General features: G+C 38.4%; 2 protein-coding genes across 16 annotated transcripts in view; one reads left to right on the forward strand and one right to left on the reverse strand.

Moving 5' to 3' along the window:
- LOC142984925 (zwei Ig domain protein zig-8-like) overlaps positions 1 to 13095 on the reverse strand; it is a 456021-nt gene that overhangs the window by 187483 nt on the left and 255443 nt on the right. The gene's annotated exons all lie outside the window — the stretch shown is intronic.
- LOC142984379 (uncharacterized) lies at positions 11 to 5769 on the forward strand. Of its 12 annotated transcripts, XM_076132321.1 has the most exons (5): positions 11 to 178; positions 569 to 1763; positions 2244 to 2483; positions 2958 to 3043; positions 5147 to 5769. In XM_076132321.1, exons 2-5 carry the CDS (start codon positions 569 to 571, stop codon positions 5507 to 5509), a joined length of 1884 nt encoding a protein of 627 aa, XP_075988436.1. In that variant the 5' UTR covers positions 11 to 178; the 3' UTR covers positions 5510 to 5769. The 12 variants fall into 12 exon arrangements, 9 of the variants coding, with proteins under 9 accessions (XP_075988436.1, XP_075988085.1, XP_075988175.1 ...); XR_012960157.1 differs by having other exon boundaries at positions 11 to 1759; positions 2961 to 3043; positions 5147 to 5203; XR_012960160.1 differs by having other exon boundaries at positions 11 to 1759; positions 2244 to 2348; positions 2961 to 3043; positions 5147 to 5202.

The following is a 13095-nucleotide window of genomic DNA, read 5'->3' on the forward strand; positions in this document are numbered from 1 at the left end:
CTAATTTCATTTCTGTCAAAGTTGCAAGTCATTTGTCAACTGAGTCATCACGGACTTTGAACCTTGTATTAGACACATTTCATTGATTCATTCGTTCATTCAGTTAGTTAGTACTCGATTTCACTGTCATTTAATCATCCCATTTAATTAAATTTTGCATTTTAGCTTATTATTACAGGTAAGTAGTGATAATTTGTCAATATTTGCAATACACAGGCTAGTATTCTGCTGCATTTCGCTGTTGTTAAGCGTTGATTTCATTAAAATCAAGCACTTTTAGCTTAAATTAATATAGGTATATTTCCATAAGGCAAATATAAGCGGTTCATTATACTTTTTCTTTTCTAAATTTCAAGCTTTAAACTTCCATTCTTCATACTTAATTAACATGTCTGATACAAAAGCATTAATCAAGAAGCGTGCTTCGATTAAAGCTAAGCTTACGCAATTTTCGGCATTTTTACTTATTTCAAAAACTTGTGAACGGTTGAGTGATGTGCAAGTCATTGAAGTCGAACATCGCCTTAACTTAATTGAAACGTTATACGAAAAATATGACGCCTTACAGATGGACCTGGAAGCTTTAGTGGACGACCCGAGCGAGCAATATGCTGAACGCGAGGAATTCGAAAAGCAGTACTACGGTTTGGTGGCTTCTGCTCGGCACCTAATAAGCAGCGTTCGGAGTCGCCGCACGGATTCTGAGGTCGATGTTTCTTGTTCTAATCACACACACAAACAAAACACTATACGCTTACCAAAAATTGATTTACCTAAATTTTCCGGCAGTTATCAGGATTGGTTAGAATTTAGGGACACTTTTACATCAATTATTCACAAAAACGATAGCATCGATAAGATCAATAAATTACATTATTTACGTGCTTCATTGAAAGGTAGTGCTTCTCTCGTAGTAGATAACCTAGACTTTAGGTCAGAAAACTATGATGCGGCCTGGAAGTTGTTGTGTGACAGGTACGACAATAAAAGACTGCTTGTTAACAATCATGTACAAGCTCTTTTCAATATACAGCCCATCAAACATGAATCAAGTAAGTCATTACGCTATGTTATCGACACTACTAATAAGAATCTCAGGGCATTGTCAACCCTAGGTCAACCGGTGCAGCATTGGGATACTCTTGTTATTTATATAGTTACCAGTAAACTCGATCAGGTGACGAACCGCGAGTGGGAAGAGCATAGGAACACACTGACAGACCCTCCAACACTAAATATTTTTATTACGTTTTTGAGCAGTAGAGCTGACTTGCTTGAAACTCTTGAAGAGTCAAGATCATCAAACTCTAACTATTCTACACATAGTGTTGGTACCAAAAGTAAAAGTTTTTTAACACATACTGAGGATAAATCCACACAAATATCCTGTCCTTTATGTCAGCAAAATCATTTTATATTTTCATGTAAAGACTTCAGAAGTCTTTCACCGCAAGATCGACTTAAGAAAGTCAATAGTTACAAAATTTGTGTGAATTGCTTAAAATCAGATCACGACGTCAGTAAGTGTAAATCAGGTCATTGCAAGTATTGTTCTAAAAAACACAACACTCTACTACATGACCATGATACTAGCCCTAATATCCAAAACATTGTACTATCAGCAAATCACTCCGCTACTTCTCGAGTTGTTCTTCTTTCCACAGCACTCGTGGAGGTACTGGACGACAGGGGAAACCACCGGCAAGCACGGATTTTATTGGACAATGGTAGTACGGCAAACTTCATCTCTGAAGGATTTGTACGTAAGCTCCAAATTTCCACTTTTAATGCCAATTCTAAAGTTATAGGTATTAATCAAATATCTTCTACTTCTTCTTTAGGCTGTCAAATTTCATTAAAATCGCTTTATAGTGATTTTAAGATTGATATTGACTGCTTTGTCCTACCAAAGGTATCATCATCAGTTCCAAGTACCTTTGTTAATTCCAATCTTATACACATACCTGAGAACGTTCGTCTAGCTGACCCCAATTACTACATTCCGTCATCAGTTGACATTCTAGTAGGCGCGGAGGTATTCTGGGGCATTATAGGGGCGAATCGTATCGATCTAGGTAAAAACATGCCAACTTTGTTCGAGTCAAAGTTGGGTTGGCTCATATCAGGCGGGTATTATCAACATAGTTCAGCCCCACAGTTGTGCATGTTAACGGACAGTTTACATACTGAGTTAACACGTTTCTGGGAACTGGATTCAATTGACTCTAAGCATAAATTTACAGCTGAGGAGCGAGCCTGTGAACAATCCTTTGTGGACACCACCACTCGCAATCCAGACGGTCGATTTGTGGTGAACATCCCGCTCAAAGAGTCTCCTGATGTACTAGGTGACTCTCTCATCATGGCTAAACAAAGATTTCTATCTCTTGAACGACGTCTTTCCAAAGATTCTCATTATAAAGATCTGTATGTAGACTTCATGAACGAGTACATCAAGTTAGGACACATGTCGATATGTTCTGGTAAGTCAAGTACTCCTTCATATTTCTTACCCCATCACGGAGTTTTGAAAGAGTCTCGTTCTACTACGAAACTTCGGGTTGTATTTGACGCTTCCGCTAAAACAACCTCAGGGAAGTCGTTCAACGACATCCAAATGGTTGGCCCGACACTTCAAGACGATTTATTGTCCATCCTGCTTCGATTCCGTCAACACAAGATAGTAGTTAGTGCAGATATTGAGAAAATGTACAGGCAAACTCTTGTTAGAGAAGATCAGCGAACTCTACAAAAAATTCTGTGGAGAGCCAGTCCCGAATTGCCTGTGCAGTGCTATACGCTCAATACGGTGACATACGGCACATCGTCGGCGCCGTTTCTTGCAGTTCGATGTTTATTTGAATTGTCAAAAGAGTGTTCGGACCCAGTTGAACGGTATAGTTTGGAGCATGATTTTTATGTTGACGACTATTTATCAGGTGATGTATCTGTTTCAGCAGTGGTGCAAAAATGTCGTCGAGTCGTAGAAATTCTTCATTCTGCCCAGTACAATCTGCGGAAGTGGCAATCGAACTCCCCAGAGGTATTACAAGCTTTATGTATAGATTCTGATCACTCTGACGTAGTACATTTGAGTCTAGATGAAATGTCAAAAACTCTAGGTCTTAATTGGCGCTGCTCAAGTGATTCATTTTCATTTGTTATTAATTTGCCCATTACACAAAGTAGCACAGTCACAAAACGTCAAATATTGTCCACAATAGCTCAAATTTTTGATCCAGTTGGTCTAGTGGTCCCTAGCATAGTAGAGGCTAAAATTATTATGCAAAAACTTTGGCTTACCAAATGTTCTTGGGATGAGCCTGTCCCAGAAATCATTCAAATCGCTTGGAATATATTTCAAACTTCTTTACATATGTTGAATACATTCAACATACCTCGATGGATAACGTGTGAGTCACCCAGCTCTTTACAATTGCATGTTTTTGTTGATGCTTCTGAGAGAGCTTACGGAGCCTGTGTGTATGTTCGCAGTGTGTCTCGGGACGGTAAAGTTCATGCACATCTTTTAACTGCAAAGAGTAAAGTAGCTCCCATCAAGCCGACTACTATACCACGACTAGAGTTATGCGCTGCATTACTGGGTACACGGCTTTATGTCAAGGTTCGTCAGTCGCTCACATTACGTATCGATGATGTCTTCATGTGGAGCGACTCTACTATTGTTCTAGGTTGGTTATCGATGCCACCCACACAACTGAAGACCTTTGTTCGTCATCGCGTGTCTGAGATTCAGGATTCTGTAGGAGGAGTTCCTTGGCGTTATGTTCCGTCTCAAGAAACCCCCGCAGACCTCGCTTCGCGCGGACTAAGCGCCGACAAATTATTAACTTCTTCTATATGGTGGACAGGACCTGAATTTCTTCACAGAGACTCGTCCTCGTGGCCGCTGTTTCCCAACTCACATTGTGAAAATGAATTACATTCACAAGAAATAATATCAGCCTTCCATACAGACATTTTAGAACCTATCACTAACCCTATTTCTTTGTTGGGTAATAGGCTGTCTAATTTTAATAAATTACAGCGTGTGGTGGCATATGTCATGAGATTCATACACAATTGCAAAGGACAATCACCACAACGTGGCGCACTCACACATACTGAACTAGACAACTCATTAAATCTTTTGTTACGATTAAGTCAACAGGAATCATTTCCTGAAGAATACAAATTACTATTATTCGGCAAACCATTGCCCTCAAAAAATAAGCTTTTAGCGCTATCTCCGTTTATGGATACTTCTAGTGACCTAATTCGTGTGGGTGGTAGACTGGACAATTCATTCTACGACTACAATGTTAAACACCCCATTCTATTATCCAGTAAACACACCATTTGTAACCGTTTGTTTCAAATGTTTCATGTTCGTCTTTTACATGCTGGTCCACAGCTCTTACTCGCCACGATTCGTCATAATTATTATACTCTCGGCGGTAGAAACTTAGCCAAAAGGGTTGTTCATCAGTGCGTCAAATGCTGTAGAATAAAGGCTAGCACTATTCAGCCTGTCATGGGCAACCTTCCAGAGCAGAGACTACATTTAGAATTTCCCTTTTTAGATACAGGGGTTGATTATGCTGGACCAATCCTGATTGCTGACCGAAAGGGGAGGGGCTGTAGACTAATAAAATGTTTTATTTGCGTGTTCGTGTGTTTAGCAACGAGAGCCATCCACTTGGAACTCGTCTCAGACCTCACAAAAGAGGCATTCATAGCAGCTTTAAGTAGGTTTATTGCTCGCAGAGGTAAACCTCGTAACATTTTCTCCGACAACGGTACTACATTTGTCGGCGCTTTCAATGAATTGTCAAACCTCCTTTCACAAGATTTTAACTTTCACGATGTTGATCCAGGCATCAACTTCTCATTTATACCTGCTTATACCCCACACTTCGGTGGATTGTGGGAATCCGCAGTAAAATCCACAAAGCACCACCTCAGGCGTATTTTAGGTTTAACTCACTTAACTTTTGAGGAGATGACTACATGCCTAATACAAGTTGAAGCCGTTCTCAACTCTAGACCCCTTACTCCTTTGTCCCATGACCCTACTGACCTAACACCTCTGACTCCTGCCCACTTTTTAATTGGACGATCTTTAATCATGCCGCCACATCCACAGATTGAGCACCTCAAGATCACGAATCTACAACGATTTCGCCGCATCGAGCAGTTGAAGCAGCATTTTTGGACACGGTTCTCTAATGATTACGTCCTATGGCTACAGGAGAGAACGAAATGGCGTAGTAGTACGGGAGAGTTGAAGGAAGGAACACTTGTCGTCATAAAGGACAAGGGCTTGCCGCCCTTGATGTGGCTTCTGGGTCGCATAGTTCGGGTGCTACCTGGCAAAGATGGCATCGCAAGGGTCGCAGACATCCGCACGCGCAAGGGAGTCCTTCGGCGGGCTTTTAACACAATTTGTCCCCTTCCAGTTGACACCACCAGCAATGTTGAAGACACTTCAACGGGGGGAGTATGTTAAGACATTCATCTTAACACACACTCGGCACGGCGCCCGCAGGGCGCGGCAGCGGTGCGACAGAGGTGCGACGGAGGGGCGCGCGCGCCGTCACCGCTCAGGCCATCGACCTCCGTGATTCGAGACCAGTCAGCTGTTCAAGCCTACGACGCATACTCGTATCGCACGCTCTCGCAAATATTTAAATTATATAATTCGCGGTTAACAAATCGAGTTCATGTACAGTACTTGTTGAGTACATCAATAAATCTTTATACAGTCCACTTACTTTATAATTCCCGTTATACCATCGCGGGACCTCCACAACACTCATGGAAGGGGAATAAAAAGCGTCGCGTGAATCTGCGCAGTTACTCTCCAAATAAAAGACTATTGTAGTTTTTATTCCTTCTGCTTTGTGTTTTACATTATCCCTCGTGTTTGCTCTGTTCTCTGTTAATAATATTTTACATTTCGTTTTAGATATTCTCTTTGGCTTCACTTTATTTTACAGTGCTGCTTCAAGGCGTTAGTTAATTTGATCATATCTTGCCAGGTATTACTTTAATTCCTTGACGGTTTTCTATAAAATATTTCGAAACAAAGACCATTTTTTTATCTGTTTGTGTTTTTGTTTCTTCCAAAAGTTTGTAAAGTGTTATTATTATCTGTTGCGTGAATACGGTTGCTTTTTCTCTCGCCTCTCAAGGATTTTAACAGTAAGTGCGTTTCTGACACAAACTCCATAATAAAGAATATTATCGACTCTCCCTTCGGCTCCCGAAAATGTAATAATGGGAAAAGTTGGAGCGACACGTGGACGCTCACTCGAGAAACCGACAATGAATTTGTATGCCACGAAAGTGATATTTAAATTCATTTTCACTAAAAAAATCCTCGAGGATAAAATGATAATCCTCCTGTCGCCAGGACCGTAATAGGCAAACAGGCCCGTGGCGGGACGACGAAGATTTAGTTAAAAAAATGTTGACTTTCTACCGAGATTCCGAGCCGATCCTTTATTTCAGCGGGCGACGAATCGCTCCGTACATTTCGGTAAGACAGTTCCACAAAAGGTTGTCAATATCGGCGAACCCTTTGCAGACCATAAAGTACAGCGGCCACTTACGAAGCGTCACTAAAGCGTAAGAAATACGGCGGTGAGGACAATCACGCGCTTACCGACAGCTCTCGCATAAAATATTCGGAGACGAATCGACCACCACACCTGACTACACATCGCTTTTTAGATTCGCCACTACAGAATTCAAGGCTCGAGAGAGCAATGAATAGCGGGCCGGGCGCGGCGCGGGAGCGGGCAGGGAGCGGGTCGGGAGCGGCGCGGAGCGGAGGGGTCGTCGTCGCTGGCTAAACGCTGAATATTTCATGCTCGCTCGATGTTCCGTCGTCGATATTTAATGCCGTAGGTGTTCGGACGTCTGCGACTACGACCAAATTACGTTGACATATCGTATACAAGCCTTCATTTATTTATGTTAAGTGACACATTTGTAAGTGCTGCAATGTTGAATAAAAAAGCAAACTCAATACTCGGAGTGGTGTAGTGCCAGTACTCGATGCTCTGTAGTGCCTTACATTTATTTGTATTGTAAAACCATTTTATTTGGTTTTGTTTATCACAGCATTGGTCTTACGAACATTTTTCCAATTTTCTTTAGTACATTGAATTCACGGGTAAGCCTTTTTGCCGTTCTTTGCATACATAATCAAACTTTAAGCTACAAAAATGTCTGCCGAGCAAAAAGCATTTTGTTCGTCCTGAGTCGAGCCCCAGACTACGTAATTAGCAATCACAGTATAGAGAGGAGACATTCTATTACTATCGAGACAGCTGCTGAAAATATTACACACGACTTAGTTGATTAGCGCCCCTAGCGTATTCCGAAGGAACTAATTTTTCAAGTACATTTTAACTGATGAATTGTCCGTAAGCTTATATTTAGTTTAGGCGATAGCACAGGCACTATATACCTATTACATGTCATTTTACATTATGACTGATTGTGTACAAGTAAAATATTAAGCAAACATATTTACTTTTTTATCTCAACAAGATTTCTCAGCGCCGTATCTCAGGTGTGTAAGAAAGTGTGTTATTTTGCAAGGCAAGTTAGGAAAGGGTCGGTTAATAGTGTTGTAGGCGTGGCCAGTAAGTTATTTTCACCTGTGCCCTGTCTAATATCTTCCGTATTCAGCTCCGTGGAACGGGAATAACATTCAGTGGAAGGTACACTATTAATCTTGGGATATGTTTTATGATTTGTTTTGGGATACGAGTTATGGGGTAGTTTGGTAATTTATTGATTTGAAGTATGGTGATATTGATGTGTTTGGTAGTAAGTGACTAAGTATACGAAATAGTAGATAACTAAAGTAAGTTAGGTTCTTGATGGTGTTCCATGTGCTTTTTTTGTTTATTTACAGTATCGATTTTATAACATAAACATGATTTCTAACAATTACTTGATATCTAATTCATTGATTGATATATAAAATTAACCGAAAAATAAAGTGTATTAGTTTTTATCAATTTAAAATCTTTAATTATTTTAGTCACAACATTAAGAAAATACGAACATAAGCAAGTGACTTTCAAAAACCACTTGTTCTCCCAAAATGTTAGAGGTATTTTAAGTGTAAAATCAAATATTGTGGAATGTATTTGAAGCAGCCGACACTCTGCGGCAATGTTTGACAAGCGAGCAAGTTCGCTCGGGTGCATAACACCAACATTACCATATTACAGGCAAAGTTGCCGCGCGCATACAAATCTTAATAAATTAAGCGACGCTCGAACACCACAATTTCTGAGCTTGAGTACACATTAGAGCTCTTTGTAAATTACTTTAAAGTTAGCTTAATATTTTTTATAGCACCGTGATTGATTTACCCCAAAAATACTTCAAGGTTTCATATTTATGGTATTATTCTTGTGTAATAAGTGTTGACAATATACCAACAAACATTAAAATTATTGGTTTTCCTAATAATCGAAAATTGAAGACTTCTACCTCCCGGTTCCTGAGTACATTTAGCAGTAGTTTATCAATTCAACAGCGTTTAAACTCTTATAAAAATGCTATTGCATAGATAAACTATCGCTTAATGTACTCAGAAACCGGGGGTAAGCCACCCAATGCATGGATTATAATTAAACCGAGATTAAAACTACATTAAATTTGGATATAGTTCTAGAACATAAATATTTCTTAGTACAATTTTCTTAGTTCTAATGTGTACATACCCTGGCTGTGAATAATTTGAGTGCTAATGTTATCGAAACTTTCATGTACGCGTTACGTTTTGATGGAATATAATATAATTTTATAATAACGCTCTTAGATAACGGATTAGTTACCTTGTTCTACTTATACTACAGTTTACTAAAGCAAGAGGTTTTACATAATCAAGTAGTTCATCTATATTTTAGAATAGATAAATCAGAATGTTAAAAAACCTTGTAAATTAGGAATTACATAAATAATCTAAGACCAGAGAAGTCCTCTTCAGTGACCAGCTATGTGATGGTGAATCTGTCAACAGTAGCATTGCTTTATGAAACAATACGTTTATTTAGGGATGTACCTATTTGATTCGATAAGAAGGAACCAATATATCTGCAGAAGAAACCAACACACGAATAGTTAAATATTTAATATCATAACCATCACATATATTTTTGCCTCAGTCTCACACTTACTACAAGATTATTTTTTGGTCAACACTTAACTCACAATAAATTATAATAAATCAATAACTTTCCCATAATTCAAGTCCCTCATCTCAAAAAGTCCTTGAGTAAAGAGTGGTGTTAGTAGTTCAAGGTGATGGGAAGTGCGGGCGGCTGCAGCAGGAGCCTGGTGCCTGTGGTTCAGGAAGTCGGCGCGGCGGAGGAAACGCTTTGATCTCGTGCCAGATCGAGGGGGATAATTAGTTTGTGTTGGTACGTGGACGCTGTTTGTGGGATTTTCGGTTAAATGGACGTTTAAAGCCGATGACTGGCGGTCGTTTAAAGGCCGAAACTGTATTTATTTGTTATGTAATTTAGCTTAAAGAAGTAGTCAGAGAAGTTATACTGTGAACGGAAATACAGTAAATACTTTTTTGATGAATAATCTTTTTTTTAATTTTTATTAGAAAGACATTCGTGTAACAGTCGACATCGAGAAAAAAAATATTTTCATGGCTTTTTTAAATTAAAAACGTAATATCAATCCCACAATGATTTGACTTCGCATAGCTGAATATGAAACGCCGTAAGGCTTAGTGCGTCCTATCGACATTTTAGCTTTGATTCTGACAACTATTTTATATTGTTACAAATGAAACTAGCAATAAAGCTGAGTGATTACAAATCTAATCAGCTCACCTATGTGGCTTTACACAGTCGTTACAAGACTAACGCACTTGCTTATCAGAACACGTTTGATGGGCAAAGTTGCACAGTTGGCAAAGTTGGCGACTTATTCTTTGTGCGCTGAGTTCTGACGTTCACTGCGCTAATAAATATTACAACTTTTTAATAGGCTTGCTTTTATAATCCGTCTGATTTAGGGATTTTTGTTTGTATTACGTTTGAAATGGAATTGCGTGAGGAAATTTAAATAACAGTATTTTTGTTGCATCCTACCACAAATTTACATCAAGGCAAAAATAACTAAGAATAAACTAAAATCTATAGAATTGAGGAAACTGTTTTTGACAGATATCATAAGTTTCACTAGCATCTGTGAATCAAAACACAAACGCATTGTTTTGCACAGTTCGTTAAAGTAGTTCAAAGCTGGCCAGCTGGCTCTTGATTTGGCAGACTACGTCTACTGCTTAAAACTTTATAAACACTAATTCAATGAGCCTGATTCCTTTACCTAACCGGCTGGTTATCTGATTGTTGACAATACAACCCGTATGACGCTGCAGCGCTTCTGCCACGAGACGGCGGGCAATGTTGGCAGGCTACAAAGCGCTGAAGCGGTGTGTACGCAAACAGAAGTGCGCTTTGAATTATAAAGTTTGGTGCAGGCCTGCGGGCACACAGTTTTGAACTGTTTATTAGTGTTTTGGGCTTTGGTTTGTGAGGAAATTAGCTTTTTCAAACGACGAAACTAACTACGGTCTGGATTTTCTGTCTTTTAGCACTTTTGCTTGTAGTTTTCTACTATGAATTATTTGGAACAGGGTCGTTTTAACTGAGTTTTTTAATCTAAACACAAGAGATGAAAATACGAAATAATAAAAGTTTTTTGCTGAATGTTGGGGATTTTATTTCATATTCATTTCAAAACTTTTCGGTTTCTAGGGTACATTTTTCTGAGGTTTATCTATTCAAATTGTTATGTTTATATCAGCTTAAACTTGAATAGATAAACTACCGCTAAATGTACTTCAGAAACTGGGGGTTAATATATTTACATAGGTAAACACACAGGAGGTAAAAAAAAGTCCTTCTTTTTCCCATATCAGTGGGATCTTCACCAGCAGTCATTCACCGTCGGCGATACGTTTGATGTTATCTCGCGTGACTGATGCCTGTATCTGATCTAGGCTCTGTTGTCCTCCGCACCTAATACTATCATCTGTCTGAAGGAATGAGGATTTGGGGAGAAATGCTGCTATTTTGGGAGGAAAAAAATAAGGAGGTTTTTTTTTTGGTAACTTTGCCAGTGGTTGTTCAGAATTGGGATTTTTGTTTTTGTAAACATGTTTCAAAACTAACCACGCCCTATAATTTTTAACTTATCATTTGTATGTTTTTATTTATGATTTATATTATTTTATTAACTAGCTGAACCGGCAAAAGTTGTTTTGCCATATAAATAAAAAAAAAATATCATGTCACTTAGGGGTTTGAAAGATGGTGGCCGATTCTCAGACCTACTCAATTTGCTCACAAATTTCAGGAAAATCGGTGAAGCCGTTTTGTTTCGTTTCGTTTTAGTTGATCCATGGAGTTAGGAGTCTTACAAAGTCTGTACAATTCAGCATATAAGAACTAAGACCTAAAACTTTATTTTAGTACGATAAGTTTCAAAAGGCCCCATAAATAACATATAACTATTAAACCCGTTCAATTACAAGGCCATACATCCACAGTGAATGTAGTGGGTCAAACGAAACACTTGCGAGCCCCATACATTACTGTACAGATAGTTGAGCGTCTCAGGTACCAGGTGCCGCCCTCTATAACTAATGATATAATTTACGTGCAGAGACTACGCACATGGGGCGTAGAGTTTGTTGCGAATTGTAAGCTACGAATTTAAGTTTATGTAATTAAGTGGACTGAGATGTCTTTCTCCGTCCGGGAGGCAATTAGATAGCACCTGGTATAATTGATTTATTTATTTTATTTTTCACATACGAAGTACTGGTATAATGGCGGACTTAAGCCAAAGTAATTCTCTATCAGTCAACCAACTTTTTCAAGTTACTCTTTTTCTTTGCAATTTGAACTAATTACTTATATTTATTTTAATTATTATTGCTAGTTATGTTGTCACTGTATCACAGTCCTTCTAAATTATATCAAACTTTGTACTCTAAATAAATATCATGACGAACGAAAAACTACTAGTTGCAAAAAAATAGGCGAACAGTTAGCTACAAACTATACGCCTCATAAGACTTTCAACTATCTACAATTCGCAATACATAAAGGCAATGGTAGTCGATTACAACCGATTTAGTTTCAAAATGAACTGCCATTGAAGCAGCAATATACTCGTTGTGTAGACAAATAGGCTTTCAGACGTACTCATCAATTTATATCGACTTTAAATACGATAGGCACTAGTTAGGAGCTGTGGGGAGATTGAACTGATTCAAGTAGTTAGGTTTAATACTCATTATTATAGTGAATAATACTTGGATATGTTTAATCATTTATAATAAAAAAAAACATTTTTTTTTTTCAATGGGGATTATGACAATAATAAAAATATTTGTTAATATTTTTTCGCGATTTCAGTTAGAATTTGGTTGACTTTTGAAAATCTAGCATTTTATTTTTAACGTAAGCATGCTTAATTATTTTATAACATTTAAAATAAAAAGAGAATTGGAAATTTCGTAAACAATAACACAATGTATGTGTATTGCATATTGGACTAGCTGGTGTAGTGAAAATAAACTATGTAAATTGAAAATTTATTTTTTTCCATAAATTCATTTTACTACGTTTTCAAATGGTCGAAGTATATTGATATTTTATATACCTGTATATATTCGTTCTTCCGGCTGTTATTTTAAAGGGGTCTAGGTAAGATGTCAGTTGACAAGTAGAGTACGTCAATTGGTTGTCACTATTCAGTACATTGCTGCTTTGACGTAACGGGTTGATCACGATAATCCAAGGAAGAAAGCAATGTACATCATACTGGTTTTTAAATAGTTATCAACTGAGCTACGTGATAGCCCTTCATCTGTAAGTAATGTATAACCCTAACTATCGCCAGTACCGTGTGGTGCGCCACGTCTAGTCTCACGGCTAGTGATCGACGTGCGACTGTGCGCCATTTGTCTTAACTCCGTCGCGCTATTTATCATGTCGCGCGGCCATCTCTCTTGTCAACACACCAGCCTTTGATAGC

Source organism: Anticarsia gemmatalis, chromosome 1, assembly GCF_050436995.1.
Source record: "Anticarsia gemmatalis isolate Benzon Research Colony breed Stoneville strain chromosome 1, ilAntGemm2 primary, whole genome shotgun sequence".
NCBI classification, from domain to species: domain Eukaryota; kingdom Metazoa; phylum Arthropoda; class Insecta; order Lepidoptera; family Erebidae; genus Anticarsia; species Anticarsia gemmatalis.

What these genes read in the sequence shown, in the direction of transcription:
- LOC142984379 (XM_076131970.1), top strand. Translation starts at nt 389, where the DNA reads ATGTCTGATACAAAAGCATTAATCAAGAAGCGTGCTTCGATTAAAGCT. An exon ending in CATCTCTGAAGGATTTGTAC is followed by an intron (nt 1,764 to 2,243) that starts GTAAGCTCCAAA and finishes ATAAATTTACAG; the next exon opens with CTGAGGAGCGAGCCTGTGAA. An exon ending in ACACATGTCGATATGTTCTG is followed by an intron (nt 2,484 to 2,957) that starts GTAAGTCAAGTA and finishes TATCTGTTTCAG; the next exon opens with CAGTGGTGCAAAAATGTCGT.